At 46.4% G+C, this 17269-nt stretch overlaps 1 protein-coding gene and 1 long non-coding RNA gene across 7 annotated transcripts in view; one reads left to right on the forward strand and one right to left on the reverse strand.

The window, feature by feature from the left end:
* Positions 1 to 17269, reverse strand: part of MGAT5 (alpha-1,6-mannosylglycoprotein 6-beta-N-acetylglucosaminyltransferase) — a 94097-nt gene that overhangs the window by 19821 nt on the left and 57007 nt on the right. For all 6 annotated transcript variants that reach the window (XR_005780602.1, XM_040441205.1, XM_040441207.1 and 3 more), the window contains 5 exons: positions 14922 to 14998; positions 13832 to 13921; positions 9788 to 9859; positions 4292 to 4453; positions 1504 to 1673 (listed from right to left, as the gene is read on the reverse strand). Coding sequence is in view for 5 of the 6 variants with exons in the window: in XM_040441205.1 (XP_040297139.1) it covers positions 1504 to 1673; positions 4292 to 4453; positions 9788 to 9859; positions 13832 to 13921; positions 14922 to 14998 (571 nt within the window). In the remaining variant the exon portion in view is untranslated. The remainder of the gene's footprint in view (positions 1 to 1503; positions 1674 to 4291; positions 4454 to 9787; positions 9860 to 13831; positions 13922 to 14921; positions 14999 to 17269) is intronic.
* On the forward strand, positions 18 to 10051 carry LOC121008579. Its single transcript, XR_005780603.1, has 4 exons — positions 18 to 484; positions 3091 to 3102; positions 7148 to 7155; positions 10040 to 10051. It is a non-coding gene; the product is annotated as an uncharacterized LOC121008579 (long non-coding RNA).

Raw genomic sequence — 17269 nt, forward strand, 5'->3', positions numbered from 1 at the left:
CTAATTAACGAGAAATCTAAAGTTATTACTATATAGACGTTCTGTATCCGTTTCCAATCTAGAATACATAATGTTACTAAATGAACAAGTTCTAGGGCTGCTCCGCGCCCGGCTTCCCCCGATTAAGAGGTGAACTTCTTCTAAATTATGTATCGCTGCAGATTAATGGAGACGCGGAGGGAATGTAGAGGAAGAAAGTCATATATATATTGGTCGCCAACCACTTAACCTTTCATGGAGGTCGGGCACAGGAGGACTGTAATGTCCCCATTAAGACGGGGACATTACACCGTGTACAGACGGGGGAGGATGGGATAATGGCATATGGATGAGCTCTGCCCAGCAAACGTCCTATATAAATCATAACGGAGATGAGAAGCTGCTTTGGAGAGTGATTATACAATAGATGACCTTAAAATGGACAATCGCCATCCTATTAGGACATCACAGTGGGACCCCTAGAACGGAGAGCCACTGTGTAGAAGTAACCAGTCCTTGCATTACATGTAATATTACAATGCCCCTTAAGTGGGCGCCGCAGGTGACATGCCTTGCTATCTGCAGCATCCGCCAGCAATATCAGCAGTTTGGGAGCGGGACTACGGCTGATCAGCAAATCGTCCCAGGGCCGCATTCTGAAAGGGGCGGTCTCCGATTAGACAACCCCCTTTAAAGCTGCAGTGCGGGGGACCAGAAGCGGGGTAAAACAAGCGAGTTGTGCAATGCGTGAAGTGAACCCATAGCACCCACACCGAATCCGGACCCATTCATTCCAATGGGTCTGTGCACAGGAGCGTAGTTTTTCACGCATTTCTGCGTTACACGAGACTCGCAGCATGTTCTATATTCTGTGTTTTTTCTGGCATCCTTTAAAGGGGTTGTCCAGGTTTTTTCACTTTAAAAAAAAAACAAAAAAAAAAACTAACCCCTATCCAGCAGGACCTGTTGAGAAATCTGCCTTCATTGGACTTCCGCACAGACGGGGTCACATGGGCTGTTGCAGCCAATGACTGGCCTTATTGACGTTACTGCTGTGGCCAGTATGACTGCGGCGGTGCACATGATGCGTCTGTGCAGATAGCCTGGGAGTCGGAACCAAACAGGGAGCAGGCGAATACGGATTTGCTGGGGCAGGTTTAGAAGAAAAGAAAAAAAAAAAAAGGAAAAATAATGGACAATCCCTTTAATTCTGATGATAATCATCAGTCATTGGTTTCCAGAAATCTCAAGGATGTTTTATACTCTATAACTAAAGTATCTGATAATCTGGAACCTGCTCGGTCCCACGGATGTCAGATTAAGGGAATTCTGCCAGCTCTTATGAATTCCGATGACAATTCTCTCTTTTTCTACCGTACTGAAAATCAGCTATTAAAGACCATAAGCTCCTTATAGACAATTAGGGCCGGGATTCTTGGATTCTGCCTCCGCGAGGAGCAGCGTCTACGATCTCGCTCGGTTTAGCACTGAAGTCGGTTTCAGCATTGAACGTAATCTTCTTACTCTTTCAGCTCGGCTATTGAAGCTGAAATCCTGACATCATGGCCCAATAAGTAAAGAGATGTAATTAAGTCACTCCACTGGACTAATTCACCGAGCGGGCCGCCACTAAACGCATTTTCAGCTATCTTGAATCCCGATTCCTTTGTCAGTAACCCCAGATGAACGAGGATCTGGAAGAGAAGAGAGAAAATGCATCATCCATGTATTCAAGCCACAAACGACTTAAATAAAACATATTTAAATGAAGAAAGCCCTCGATGATACATTGTATAATGCGGCCTTCAGAGGGTCTAATCTCCGTCCTGACACAGAGCTCCAAATCCCCTTCACGCACCCATGGTTTAAAGGACTTATCTGGGGGTTTGATATTGAGGACGTATCCTTAGGTCATCAGTATCTGACCGGCAGGGGTCTAACTCCTGGGACTTCCGGTGATCAGCTGATCGAAGCCAGTGACGTCACCGTACATCAGTCACATGACCGAGGTGCAGCTCAGTCCCATTCAAGTGAATGGGGGTGAGCTGCAATACCAAGGACAGCCACTATACAATGTCGGCACTGTGCTTGGTAAGCTGTGAAGAGACCGAAGCTCCAGTGAGCACCTCTTCAAAAACTGCTGATCGGCAGGATTCGGAACCCCCGCCCCCCCGACGGTAGCAGGAGGAGGGAGGAAGAAAAGTAGGCGTCTTGTGCCATAAGGCGGCAAATATGATCTTCTCCCAAGATCGCCCTGGATTCAAGATCAATTGGCGGGTGGAGCAGATTTTACCAGCAACCTTCAGAGGAGAAAGAAAATGATGGACTATAAAGGACTTTGTCAGAGGAGAACAGAGGATTTGTGACAGAGGTGCCCCTTTAAGACTCGGGCAGCCATTTATTCTGTGTAATTGCATTGAAGGTGGACTCAAAAGGGAAGTCATTTCACAGACGACAGATCAGAGAATCACAATAGGAGAGCGGTAAACTGTGAAACTTATCTCACGTCAAGCAGTGATTTATTAAAAGAAGAAAGAAATTCTGGATTTTTCAGTAGAATAATTACACAAAAAGGAGGCCGTGAACTGGAACGGGGAGCGCGGCTTTTTGTAATTATAATATGCTAATGTGTTGGGCCTTCAAGATCTGATAGAAGAGGCCAATGAAAATGACCGTCCTATGATTTAAAGGACGCCATCCCCTTTAAAGTGAATGTTCATTTCTTAATAGATATCTTTATAGAAGTCAGAGCTCTGTATTTCTGACACACAAAATTCTGGTTTTCCTGCTGCCACCACTAGGGGGAGCTTAATAGTATGCAGTTCCATCGGTATGTATGCATGAGCTCCACCTTGTGGCGACTGCAGGAAACCAAAAATATTTAGGGTTCTCCGGGAATGATTTTAAATGGCCACCAGCAAGCTGTCCTAGAATGTGAGCAGAACTGGTTGCCTCCACTTCCAGAGTTGCTACACACATCAACCGATGCTACAACATCGGTGAGCGTTCCTGTCAGGCTGCTCAGCCATGATGGCAAATCCTAGGCGGGATCACATCATTACCATCCACTGTAGAGCAGTGTAGTGTGGCCCTGTCCCCTCAACCCGTTAGGCAGCTCTGTAAGTGGAGGCAACCAGTCCTGCCTAAATTCTAGGACGGTTGCCCAAAACAAGCCATCTCCTATCCAATGAATAGAGGATAACTTATATTGGTAGGAATCTGACCTCTGGGACCTCACCGATCACAAAGGTGGGGGGGGGGGGGTCTCGTGCCCCTGTATGAAAGGAGCGACAGGTTGAGCATGCATACTGCTGCTTCATTTGTCTGCCAAAGATAGCCGGGTACAGCGCTTGGCTAACTCTGCTCCACTTATAGGTGAGCACGGGACCCCCAGTCTAGTTATGGGTGGACCTCCACTGATCTAACATTTATGCCCTATTCAGTGGATAGAGGTTAACTGGAATACCTCTCTATGGCTATTGGCGCACTGCATCATAAAAATGGAGCTCCGACCTCTACAAAGTATCATGAAATATAAGTCTGCACAAAACTTTGGCCAATGTTAAAAAAATAAATCAAGCATTGACCAGTGGTTAAGATCAGCACCTTTCATGATAGTGCAGTACTATACTATTACTGGGAAAACCCAGGCTGCGGCACAAAAGCGGCACGACTGACAACGGCAGCGGATTTGCAGAGCGATGGTCTGGCCATAGGAAATTTACAAAAGTAAATAGGGATGTTTGTCTTTAAAAGGTCACTGAAAGATAAAAAACCAAAGACTGCAATATCCTGTCTCTGACACGACACGAGACCTGACAAACAATGTGACCATTATAGGGAGAGTCGAAAGTCAGAAACCTGAACCCTTTAGGAAAGTTTTTAAAAATACATTCAAAATTAGGTTTGGAGAAGAGAGTAGCTCATAATTTATGGAGATCCCATTGGACTAATAGAAAGTGAGCTGTAACAGAGATGGTCACTTTAGTGGCCTGTGAAGGGTCTAGCAGGTCTTTGGGTGGCTCTGGACTTTGATTCACCCTTTAGATCTCTGTAGGCAGATCCAGGGTCTTGAAGGAGCCGTGTTAAAGTTTAATGGGTTGGACATTGGCTTACAGAGGAGATGCCTATATCCTGGAGAAGAGCTAATTTGCAGGCTTTTCCCAGGTAGCATTGCCTGTAAGACACCAGTTGGCTCTCCACAAGGAGAACCAGTAGCTTCCAAGACCCTTTAAGCAAGAACTTTCACCATGGAACCATGGAGTTCGCAGTATTCCAGACTCCCATGATGGCGGCGACAGCTCCCACATACCTTCTTCCTTTTCCGTTTCTCCAGATTTTGTTTTTCTGCCAGAGATTTGATCGCTTCTATCCAGGTATCGTCCATCCGCTTTATTCTCAGCGTCATCCAGCGAAACTCCTCACGCCTGGACATAACTTTGTAGAGTTCGTCAAAATCTGTATGGATTTCGGTCTGGTAAAAAACAAAAACAAACAAAAACCACAATGTTGATACTAGTCTGACTCATGACACGTTAAGGGCTAATAGGCCGCCATCTCTTGCTTCAAAATAAATATTTTCAGCTACGCAAACCGTCCAAGGATGGTCATAAAGGAGCAAAGATCTAGAGAAGATTAGTTTTAATCCCAAAAAGGAAATTGTAGTATCACAGAGCAATACATAATCACATAAATAAGAAAATTAATAAAGATGGCCATCTTCTCATTAAGGAGAGATTTACAACAACCAGTAACCCCAAGATTTATTGTTGGGATGGCATTGGACAGTTTTAGGAGGTATCATGGAATCTTCTCAGAAGTTAATATGGTTCTCAATGTTCTGATTATTCGGCTCACAGAAGAAATCCCACCGTGTGCCTACACTGATCCCACAGCCTCGGGTGACCATTTCCTCACCATCCTAGTGGGTGCTGGTGTCAACAAACCAAAGGCTCATACTGTGTACCAAGTACCACCAGGTCATGGTCAGAACGACCCAACGGAGGGCGAGCTGCAGAATGGTAATCTCCTTTAACATTAGCATACAAGACCTGCAGTCTCTGGTACTGGGGTTGGACCGTCTCATACATTGGGGGCGTATATCGGTAGCACAATGTCCGATAGGTCCCAGAGCACGAAGGAGAACAGACTGCACAAGCTCGGCCATTTTTGACACTCCCATAGAAATGAATGGAGGGAGTGCTCTGCCTTCTTTCACTTTGACAGAACATATGTAGAAATAGATGCGGGTCGCACCTATCAGACACTGGGGGCATATCCCAGCGATACGTCCCCAATGTACGAGATGGGTCAACCCCTTTAGTGTATGGCTACACTGGTCATGGCCAGGATCACAGAGAAGTTGCGATCCCATAGAAATGAATGGGTTCACTGCAAATGCGCAAGAAATCCAGCAGTGTAGGATTTTGCGCGGCAATCACATTCATTTCTATGGGATCACTGCTACTCCGGGACCAGTGTCTCTGTACCCTTAACTGGTTAAATGTAGGCAGGCCTATTGGGAGGGAAGCGCGGCAGTGTATGCACTCTCCCTATAAAAGTGCGATTACCATCACAGCTGCGTCTGTTGGTGGAGGGTGGAACATACACTGCACACAACCACCTTCGTGAAATCTCTTGGCAGGTAATACGGAAGCATTCCAGTCACACGCAGGTCACATCCTACACTGCGATATGAGCAGGGATACAGCGCCCCCCAGACAAAGAGCCCCCCATAGTAAAACCATCAGAACCCGGTAAATACAGGTCCAGCCAAGACTCCGTATTAATTCAATACTATTGGTGATCAACTCTTTTTGCCGTGTTGGCATAGATTCATCTTTGGCTAATAAATCTGCAGCGCATTTTATCCCTAATTTATGGGGTATATTGGAATATAAAGCAGACACATCTAGAGTCAGCCGTCGATCGCCATCTCTCCATTTTATAATTTTCTGTCTCATTATAAGTGAAGTGGAATCTTTAATGTATAATCTTTGTCCTGTTGGGAGGGTTCATCTTTAAGTAATCGGTGTCCGATAGAATTCTCAGTGCTTCTTTAACATGGTCTTCTCCATTTTGGATAAACTATACCTCCCACTTTGTCTGCATTTCAAATGATTATCCTTCGGTTGGATTGAAGGTTTTTCAGGGGGATTTAGGTTGCGTTTTGGAATAGAATCTAGGTTTAAATCGGCGGAATTCATCTGATACTACCGAATAAAACGTATCAATGAAATTTCCCTTGTGGTGTAAAGGGTAGAAATTGGAAGGTGGCCTAAGGCCCGATGACAGGCCTACAGGATGGTCGCGATCTTCAGCATCCGTTGTGGTGGATTGGCAAGTTTGCATTTCTCTAGTTGACTGTTTTAGAATTTTGAGATGTCTTTTTAAGGAGAGTTTCTTTATGAATTTATTCAGATCCAAGAATAGATCGAACTTATTTATTTTTGCTGTGGGGCAGAAGGATAGGCATTTTGCTAGCAGAGAAATTTCATAATTTGTAGGTTTGTGGGTGGATAGGTTAAAAATGCCTGAATGTTGGGGGACCAATCTCTCTGGTGATTTTTATGGTTTTCTTTTTACTCTTTTCTCCTCTACACCCTCTTCTGAATTTTTTCTTTTTGCAGATTTGCGTCCCACAGGTTGGAAGAAATTGGTGATGGTTCTGGTGTTGGGGGCTGATCAATGGAGGCAAGGCTAAAAAAGAAAAAGGAAGTAGATGGCCCCGCTATTGGATGGAGTTCTGAAATATTAATGCCCACTGTGGTATCCTCTGGATTAAGATTCTTTGTTGAGTTTATATTGGGCACAGTCTGGGGGACCTGATCTACGTGATCTGGCAGGCTTAAGGGGAGAGGGTGGTCCTCAGGGGAGGTCTGGTTGTGTGTGATCTGGCAGGCTTAAGAGGAGAGGGTGGTCCTCAGGGGAGGTCTGGTTGTGTGTGATCTGGCAGGCTTAAGAGGAGAGGGTGGTCCTCAGGGGAGGTCTGGTTGTGTGTGATCTGGCAGGCTTAAGAGGAGAGGGTGGTCCTCAGGGGAGGTATGGTTGTGTATTGTTAGAAGCAAATCCGCTTCCAGGTCTGATGATGTAGATTGGACTGGAGAAGTGGATGCAGGTTTGGAGGGGAGGGAGGGTATATGGAGAACTGTGTTGGCGGTAAATTAAGTGGAGCACGTCCTGCCATAATATCCTCACTAAAGAGAAGAGTTTTTGTGTGGACCTGCTGTGTGTTTTTACGCTTAGTAGCGATATCTCAGGTGAAAAAGTATGAAATTCCAAATTGGATATATCACCATCCCCTTTTTCTTTCGGGACACAAGGGGTATGAGTTTGTAGGTATGTATTAGCGGGGGTATTGACATGGCACCCTAGGCTTGGCGATAGTGTTCTTGTGGCTCTGTTCAGTTGATTGGGTACGTGTGCGATTATACATAGGCGGACCCGTTTTAGGTTTTTTTCTGAGGTTGTCTTTTTTAGGTAAATTGGTCATGGGGATACCGTGACCTATTACTGTTAACATATGTATGACCTGTTTTTCTGTAGTTTTTACATTTGTTATGGGATTTGGTAGTTGGTTTTGGATCCGTGTTTACTATGCGAGATGGTGATGCATCTCTCCTTGTAGTAGGGCACTCTGTTTGCAGGTTGGTCTCTTGGAAACCAGTTATTAGGATTTTTGTTGATCAGTTTTTAACCAATATTTAATGTTATTGGACTCAATGGGACAGGTCGTGGTACAAAGGTCATAATCTAAGCCAGGGATGCCCAACCTGCGGCCCTCCAGCTGTTGCAAAACTTCAACTCCCAGCACGCCCTAATAGCTGTAGGCTGTCCAGGCATGCTGGGCATTGCAGTTTTGAAACAGCTGGAGGGCCGCAGGTTGAGCATCCCTGATCTAAGCCAACCAGCCAATGCACCAAACTTGAAAAACCATGAATTGGAGAACTATAGTACCCACAAATATTTCATGCCAACACCCAGCAACTGTGACCGTGAGATGCACAGAGCAGCGCCGGAAGGTATAAGTCCGTGCTTAGGCACTTGGAGCAGCTTATTTCCATTAACGGCCTCCACTGACTTCGCTGGTGGCATGTGAGCAGTGGCCGCGGTTCTCTCTTCTATAGACACTTTAAATTACCTGGACTACAATGGTGCCATGCACTGGTGATCAGTTATTTCACTAAACCATTATTATTTCCCTTCTGACCAGTCCACCAGCAGTAAGGAAAAAGATCAGTAAAGGAGTAGACCGACTTTAGCCAGAGTATGACAGATTCTCGTCAAATCCCTGGGAGCCTGCACTAGACAAAACTTCATTGTGCATGGTTTGGCCCTTAATTTTCCATAGGTCGGTCTGAGATTTGCAGTTGCATGCACAGATATTTTGCAGGGTTTAGTCTATAGAAAACTTCATTTCAATTATTTGCTTCCTAAATGCAAAATTCAAAAAAATCAGTTTTCCAGGACCAAGATATTCTTGGGAGCTGAGCTGCATTACCTGAAAATGGCCACTAGGTCTTGTACAGAGGTGCAATACGGCTTTACACCTCAGCTGTGGCTGCAGGTAACAGCTGATTGGTGGGGGCGACAGGTGTCTGACCCCTCCAATGTGATATGGATAACCCATTCTATGGGGGGAAAAAAGTCATCAATATCTTAGACCCAGAAAACCCACTTACACTACTATTCTAAATAGTCTTCATTACATATGTCCCGTCTGCTGTTGGAGAGTCTGTGCAAGTCCTTCATATAGCTGGTAGCCCTGCTTCTTCTGAATCAAACAGTACTGCAACCGGCCGTCACGCTCTGCTCTCCATCTCCCTTTTGTCAGTGTAAGGCTACATGCACACAAACCTATTTTGTTTATGCGTCCATTCCGTTTTGTTTTTGCGGATAGTATACGGACCCATTCATTTCTATGGAGCAGTTTGTTTTCCGCGTCAGACGTTCCATTCCGCAAAAAAATAAATAAATAGAGCATGTCCTATATAAAGGAATTAAGATTGCAGCCTGAAACTTAGTGGCTAGCTCAAGTAAAAAAAAAAAAATATTGAACATATATAAGATTTTCCCATAGCAAAGATGTCCATTGCCTTTAAATAAACCGTGGTGTTAAGTCCTACAAATCACCACAATGGGAATTTTCATCGGATTGGTGCTTTTATTTTAGGCTACTTTCACACTGGTGTTTTGGCTTTCCGTTCGTGAGATCCGTTCAGGGCTCTCACAAGCGGTCCAAAACGGATCAGTTTTGCCCTAATGGATTCTGAACGGAAAAAGGATCTGCTCAGAATGCATCAGTTTGCCTCCGTTCCGCTTTGGAGGCTGCCTGCAGCGTTTTGCTGTCCGCCTGACGAAGCGGAGCCTGACACAAAGTAAGTCAACGGGTTACGGATCCATTTTCTCTGACAAAAAACGGATCCGTCCCCCATTGACTTTCAATGGTGTTCAAGACGGATCAGTGTTGGCTATGGAAGAAATACAACCGGATCCATTCATGACGGATGCATGCGGTCGTATTATTGCAACGGAAGCGTTTTTTTGCAGATCTATGATGGATCCGCAAAAAACGCTAGTGTGAAAGTAGCCTCATCTGGAAAATCTCAGCTAACGGCAAGATCCAATCATTATCGCCATTTAAAATGCGGTGATTAAATCTACCATCAGATATTCCTGGAAGAAAGCGATGGCAGCCACTTGCACCTCCTGCCTTGGCTGCCTTCCCTAGGCCCCAACGCCTTATCTAAATACGGAGGTTCTATGCGCACGCCGTTGGGTCAATAGTGAGCGTTATCAGCGGTCTTACCATTGTCCTTTTATCCGTTTCCTCTTTGTGGTTAGCAGCTCTCCACAGCAGGCGAGGACACCAATTTTCAACCTGAAATGAATGAGGATGGAGATTAGAAAACATGAACTCGACAGGCAGCGGGGACGTATTACACGGAGCAGGAGCTGTAGACAGACTCGAGACACCATAGACGGCACCAACATGGATTTAAGGAAGGTCCACCATGGCTGCAGTGATTCAATCGTACATTGAGCCTTCTGAAGACCCAAGACAATCCCATCCCCCACGGAATAAGCAAAGCACAGGGGGTAGGGAGGATCCAACATAGGGAACAGCATGCCAGGAGTCCTAAGCAGATCTCCCCGACCATCCCGTTTTTCATGGGATTGCCTCAAAGGGGGAAGGGTATTTATGGAAGTTTTTTGGGATGGATTGGGGGAGCATCTTAACATTGCCCTGCGTACAGTAATTTCAATGTTGGGAGTTATGGTCCTGGAGTCTGCAAGTCCTGGACGCATACTTCCAAATATTAAAAGGTCATTTGTCTCCTCCTAGAGATTTAATAGGCCATCTTAAAAGGGTTGAGCATTAGAAGAATATTTCCGCTCGCCTTCAGAAACGGAGCCGTGCCAGTCTACAGGGCAGACCTGGTATTGCAGCTTAGTTGTGCTGTAGTGAATGGGGCCGAGTTGCAATACCATACACAACCTGTGGACACTTGTGGCGCTGTTTTAGAGCAGATATTTTTCTAGTCCGGTTATTCATCACCTGACTTTTTTTTTGCTTCTTTGCAAAAAAAGAGACGAGCATTGGTGGCACAACGGTTGTCAGTGGGCATCCACTCTTGGGAAGAATTTAGGATCCTCATGTTTCGCTACAAAAAGGAATTCTATGGAGTGGGATCAAAGCCAAAACTATATTTTAAAAAGGAGGGAGTCATGAGCCATAGCCGACAGGTGCATAGGGCTCCTGTGATCACTATTCTAATGACCTAGACAGAGACCATGTAGACATGCGAGCTCACATCGCACAGTAACCACTCAACGTCCTGTCTGGGTGACCACGGTTTCGGCACACGTAGCGATATGAAATGAAGTAGTCACAGAAAGTATTAGAATGTGTTGTCCACCGACTCTCTCTCTCTCATTTTGCGTTCTGACACAAGAGTCGCGTCCCGTCTTTCAGCCTCTTCACCTTCTTCTTCGTGCCATCTGCAAGCAGCAGGGCAGGCCATCTGCTTCCTCTGTTCCCTCCATACCACGCCAGATACCACGCACAGAGATGTGATCGCATTGCTAAAGAAAGGTCTTTACTGGCTTCATTCTGCCATTGCTTCAGTTAAAAACAGGAGTCTAAATTTTAGCAGGAACGGGGCCTAAATATCACCTTTTATGTCCCCCTTGCGAGTCAAATCTAAAGTGGTTGTCCCATGAAGACAATCTCTGCCCATATGTTCTATTAGCACATATGGATGTCATGGAGGGAGGCCTGCTCAGACCCCCCCCCCCAAATGAATCAGGTCACTATGACAGTGCCTCCAATTTTGGTGGACTACAGCCACTAAGAATGGACGCCCATGTAGTACTACATCATCATCCCTGCAGCAGACAGGGAAAATGAGCGGCTTTCCCCTGACAAAATCTGCAGATTGCCAGGAATGGGACCTGTGGTCGTGCCTGCATTTTGAAAGGGTTGGCGCCGATCACTCACAACTTGGAGGGAAAAAAAATAAAAATAATTTAACATAAAAATATAGTTTATTCAAATATAAAACTAGCAGTGTGGGCTATAGCCCCAGCATCACTCTGTATACACGGGCCAGCCGTGACTGCTGCGCTGTGTGCCGCCCTATACTGTGCACAGTCACCATGTTTGTAAATAAACGCGTCCTCATGGACATTACGGACACTGTTCCCTCAGTGTAATGTTACAAAGTTGCTGGTGTTTGTTTCACTCAGCCTAGAATAGTTACATTGTATCATCCGGCCTGACTGTGTGGTGCAAATCATATACCCAAACACCGCCCTGTATGCTGCTCCCTGTCCGATAACGTGCTGCCGCCGCCGACTCCCGGCACTCGTGTCCCAGTTGCTAGTCCGCTTCAGGCCAGTAAGCGTAGGAGGAGGAGATTGAGATCCCAGCACCCCTGCTAGATCTCGCTGGTCTGCTTTCCAAAAATAGAAGCCTCACCCTAATTTATGTGTGTAACTGAGCTAATCTTAGTAAGCGTACGCTGCACGCGTTTCAACGCGCTCCATCAGGAGCTACACAACAGGAATTAAAGGGGTTCTCCAGGATTTACACATTGATGACCTATCCTCAGGTTCAGCAGGGGTGTGACACCCAGCTGTTTGAGCACACTGCCGTAGTGCAGTGGCGGTGCTTGGTATTGCAGTGGCGGTGCTTGGTATTGCAGTGGCGGTGCTTGGTATTGCAGTGGCGGTGCTTGGTATTGCAGTGGCGGTGCTTGGTATTGCAGTGGCGGTGCTTGGTATTGCAGTGGCGGTGCTTGGTATTGCAGTGGCGGTGCTTGGTATTGCAGTGGCGGTGCTTGGTATTGCAGTGGCGGTGCTTGGTATTGCAGTGGCGGTGCTTGGTATTCACTTGAATGGGAGGACTGAGCTGCGCCTAGGTCATGTGATTGATGAACATGACGTCAATGGACTAAGAGGGTGCTACACTCACAAAGTGACAGCTGACTGGCGGGGCCCCTGGGTGTAGGACCACCAATAGGTTATCAATATTAAACACACAGAAAAAAAGCACAGCAAGCCCTTCCTAGACGGGAACCATTAGGGGGGCCAGAGGCACAGCCTATGCATCACCCCATCCTCCAGAAAGCTCATACGGCGTCATGGCGATCATCACGCGTCCCTGCTAATCAAACATGAACCTGGGTTTAAAAGTCTGCACTTGACAATAAATCTGCCAAGGGAAGGTATATTTCCCGTCTGTAGCAGTCAGATACCGGGTGATCCCTCTTCTGGTTGGGGAGGGCAGGCTGTTTATCAAGGGAAACTGGCACTGATATAGGACAGAGGTCAGGAGTGTTTTCGGGGAAAGCGTTACCCACTCAGACCCACGGCCTCAGCATCATTTTGTAAGCATTAGAGGAATAATCACAAATGTGTTTAGTGGACAAACCCTTTAAGGGTCTGTGCAGATTATAAACTCTAGATTTTTAAAGGAGCCCCACAAAAGTAAAGATGTCCTACTATTTCGTGTCTACAGCCAAAACAAAGTGTGTAGTCCAACATAGATACAAGGGAGGATGACTGGGGGATCGGACTACACAGGACCGCATATGAGCTGTGTACACAAAACGGAGATTTTTCAATCAAGACTATTTGCAAAGTTGGTTCATTTTTCATTCTGGAAGTATTCGAGGAAAAACATTTAGTCGACATACCCTTTAAAGGGGTTGCCTCATTACAGGCAATGGGGGCATATCACTAGGCTATGCCCCCATTGTTCGATAGGTGCGGGTCCCACCGCTGGGACTTGCACCTATAATCGGGAACGGAGCCCCGCAAAGTGGCGGCTGGAGGACTCAGGTACGGCCACCACCAAGCGCTCCCTATAGACGTGACTAGGAGCGCACCGCGTATGAGTGACCACTGCTCCTATTCACTTCTATGGGCCTGACGGCGGCCCCATAGAAAATTAATGGAGGGCGGCTGCGCATGCGCACTCCACCACTTTAGGGGCTCCGGGACCTGCACCTATAAAGACAATGGGTGCATATCCTTGCGATATGCCCCCATAGTCTGATGAGTCAACCCCTTTAAGGGTCTGTGTGAATAATAAACCCAAAATTCTTAATGGAGCCCTAACAGAATTAAACTACTAACGGCCCTTTGAAGCGCATTAAAAATGTGAAGACCGTTTGGATATCTTACTACACACAACTATATAATCGCTTGAGCTTTCAGGCCCAAAGCCCGAGGCTGCACTACTGAGATATTCTGACAAATTCCCCTGGTCAGATGCCGACAACATGACACCAGCGGAAAATCAGAATCGGAGCATAAGAGGCAGGGAGAGTAACCTGAGCGCACTCACCTCACTGAGGTAAATAAAAAACGAGCAGGTGGAGCCGTCAACGCCGTAACTGGAGTAGCATACGTCAGAACGCCACATGTCCTTCATCCACTGGGGGGGGAAGCACAAACAGTGTCAGTCCACAAGACCGATTCAGCAATGCTACAGAATGGTGCATTGGGGGAGATATTTTCCTGTATTAGACCACAAAAAGGGGCAAATTAGGCAAAACGGAAAAAGGGGTGTCCGTGTGATTTTAAGGTAGGAAGTCTTGTTAAATAGGGCAGGACTTACAATGCCGGACTGTCGACTGTTTAGCGCCAAATAATTAGCCATAATTAACTAGGTAGTCAATGGCAACATCCCTGAGCTCTAGGGCAGCGGAAGGGTTAATGTCTGTACCCCTAGTGGTCTGCAACAGAGAAGGGGTTAATGCCAGAATTCATTAAGTCTAGGGCAGAGATGGCGGTTTTAAAATAGGCATTCCCGGTATGCTAGGGCAGAAAAGGGGTTAACGACAGCATCCCTGGTGCTCTGTGGCAGAGAAAGGGTTGATGAAACTACCGCTTGTGGTCCAGGGTACTGAATGTAGGTAATGTTTGTATTCCTAGAAGTCAGTGAACAGGTTAATTTCACCACCCACAAAAAGGTGGAGAAGAGGATAATGCCTATATCCCTGGTGGTCTAGGGTAGCGAAAGGCTTACCTTTAAAATTATAGGTGGTCTAGGGCAGGTAATTTTAAGATCCGCCTAGACTACCATGGCCTTTAAAAACAAACCACCAGGGATTTTAACACAAACCCCGTCTGTGCCCTAAACCACCAGGGATTCATTTTAAAATCCCTAGTGGTCTAGGGTAGTATAGGGGTTAATCCATACTGGTGTCTGGTGGTGTCTCACCGCTTGGTCCTGGCTGTAACAGAAGGCTGAACAGTGACTTCAGCTTCCCATATCCTCGGTGCACTGATCACAGGATGAGTGCACCGAGGGGATAGAGAGAACTCTGCAGCTATAGCGGTGCAGTATATCGGGGTATGCTCTATACGCTGCACCGGAGAAGAAATGGGATGTCGCCAAAGACTAAAGATAGCAATAAAAATATGAAACGTACCTTTACTTTACCCTCACAGTGAGGGTAGCCATCCATGGGAGGCAAGTCACACTGCTCTTGGGCTCCATTAATCAGATCTGTGGGGTAAAAAAAAAAAAAAAAGTTAGGGGTCAAATTTTACAGAATTTACACCTTACGTATAAGTAACGACAAAAAGCGAAGTTGCGGTATTGCCAGGGTGTCCTAAATATGTGGGATGGGGGGTTGAGAGGATCCTCCTATAGAACAAGGTCTATTTCATATTATATAGTATCAGACATACTGAGAATTAGATAGGACTTCCAGCAGCACAGAGTATTCCAGGAGAGAAGTGAGCCCATGATTATTTCAGTAACAGGAGCTGCATAGGACAGCAGTAGTATGATGTCAGCAGAGGGACGGAAGACTAAACAGCAGGCAGATTAGTATCCCAGCAGCGCAGAGCATTTCAGAGATGACTTGCATGACAGACTCATTGGTGGACAGGTCGCTGCACTATGTAGTTGAGAAGGCTACATGTGACAGGGGTACAATCAGGAAGGAATGAGTAGTAGTATCACTGCAGCACAGAGCATTTCAGAAAACTGTTCCAATCTAGTGAGAGTGACCTTTCTAGTCGAAGGACAGCGACAGTGTGGGGAAAAAAAACCTTCAGCAGCACAGAGCATTTCAGGACAGTGAAGTGATCTCAGCAACCAATTTCTCATATTCTGTTGGTCAACATTACAAGGCATTTGGTGTTCGCTTACTAAGCAGTAGGTGAAGGTTCACACCTATATGTGGCATTACATTGGGGTACAGACCGCAATGCGGGGGTCCCCACAGCTCTACCCTCAGCATGTCAAGCCCTGTCAATCAAAGGGGGGGGGGGGGGTGTTACAAAGCAGTGCTCAAAGTATTCAGCCCCGCCTCCTGGTGCTCCAATTCCTCATTTGCATATGAATAAACCGTGACAGAGCCGCTTGAAATGGTAGTTGATTGAAGCAGCTCCCTTATAGGGGTATGCCCATGTCGTAATGATGGTGTAATGGTAAGGTTTATGATCAGTGGGGATCTGACCTCCGAAACGTCCGCCGATCCTGAAAAAGAAGGGGATGCAGCGCTGGTGCAGAGAATTACAGTGTGGTCCCATTACGTGGCAGGAACGCTGCTGCCAAGGGTGAAATTAGAAGGGGACGCAGAGATAAACCAGAGTAGCATCCGCCTTCGTTCTCGGGATCTGTGGAGGTTCCAGAGGTCAGTCCTCCACCGATCATAAAGGGATCACGTCAGAGATATACCACCACTTTAGAACATGGGAAGACCCTTTTATCACTCCAGACCGATACATTGTAACACAAATGAGAAAGATATGTGAACAGCATTAGGTATTTTATAAATATTTTATTCCCTGAAAGCAAGCAGAGAGTTTGAAAGTGAAATTCCAGATCCCACAGCGCAGACCTCACCATCACTCACTGTCCTAATTGGGGCTCCCTCTCCAAGTTCCCTATCAGTAAGTTTGGAAAACCCGGAGGAAATCCAGGCGAACACGGGGAGAACATACAAACTCCATGCAGATGTTCTCCTTGGTCGGATACGAACCCAGGACCCCAGCGCTGCACGGCACCAGTGCCAACCACAGCGCTGCCCTACAAACCACTGTACAATAGCTGGGTGCCCCCGCTCTAATATGGGGGTCAAGGGTCGCCAGTTCTTCTGCAGCAGTCGCATGCAATTTGTGCTTGACCCCCCCAACTCCACACAAATTCCTCCTTACCACCATTAGGCAGGACCAGGGGCCCCATATTGGTTCTTTGGATAGGCGATATCGAACCCTAGCAAAGCTTTGTGCATAGTTTCCTTAAAAGCCACAAAGCAGCGGTCCGGACCCCACTCCATCTTTCACAGCAGTAACTGGATATGACAGCATCTTCCTCTGATCACTGGCTTGGAAATAATAAATAAAAGGCGAATTTCAGAATCTGCAGCATCACAAAATGTTCTAGATAAAAGCATCCAGAGCGCACGTAGCGAGCGGCAGTCATTTCTCCCATAAAATTACTGCAATACTTCTCCCTCTATGGGGGGGGGGGGGGGGTTAAGACTTGTAGAAACTACTTGGGTCGGAACTAGAAGTCGGTGCCATGTTTCGTTAGGCTCAGGTTCCTTATCTGTCCATTCATAAGTGTTTTCCATCCTGCAAAGCACGACGTTCCAGAGGAAGAACAGATGCCCTATTGATCCATGGGCCGATACTAGGGGGAGGCTCTGGAGCTCGTCCACAGTCCCCTCTCCAGGGACAAAAACAAGCTCACACATAGATGGCATAAACAAGGTCCTCTATGAAAGGTGCCCATTATAAGTATCTTTAAGATGCGTACAAATAA

The sequence above is a fragment of the Bufo bufo genome, chromosome 7, assembly GCF_905171765.1.
Source record: "Bufo bufo chromosome 7, aBufBuf1.1, whole genome shotgun sequence".
NCBI lineage: Eukaryota > Metazoa > Chordata > Amphibia > Anura > Bufonidae > Bufo > Bufo bufo.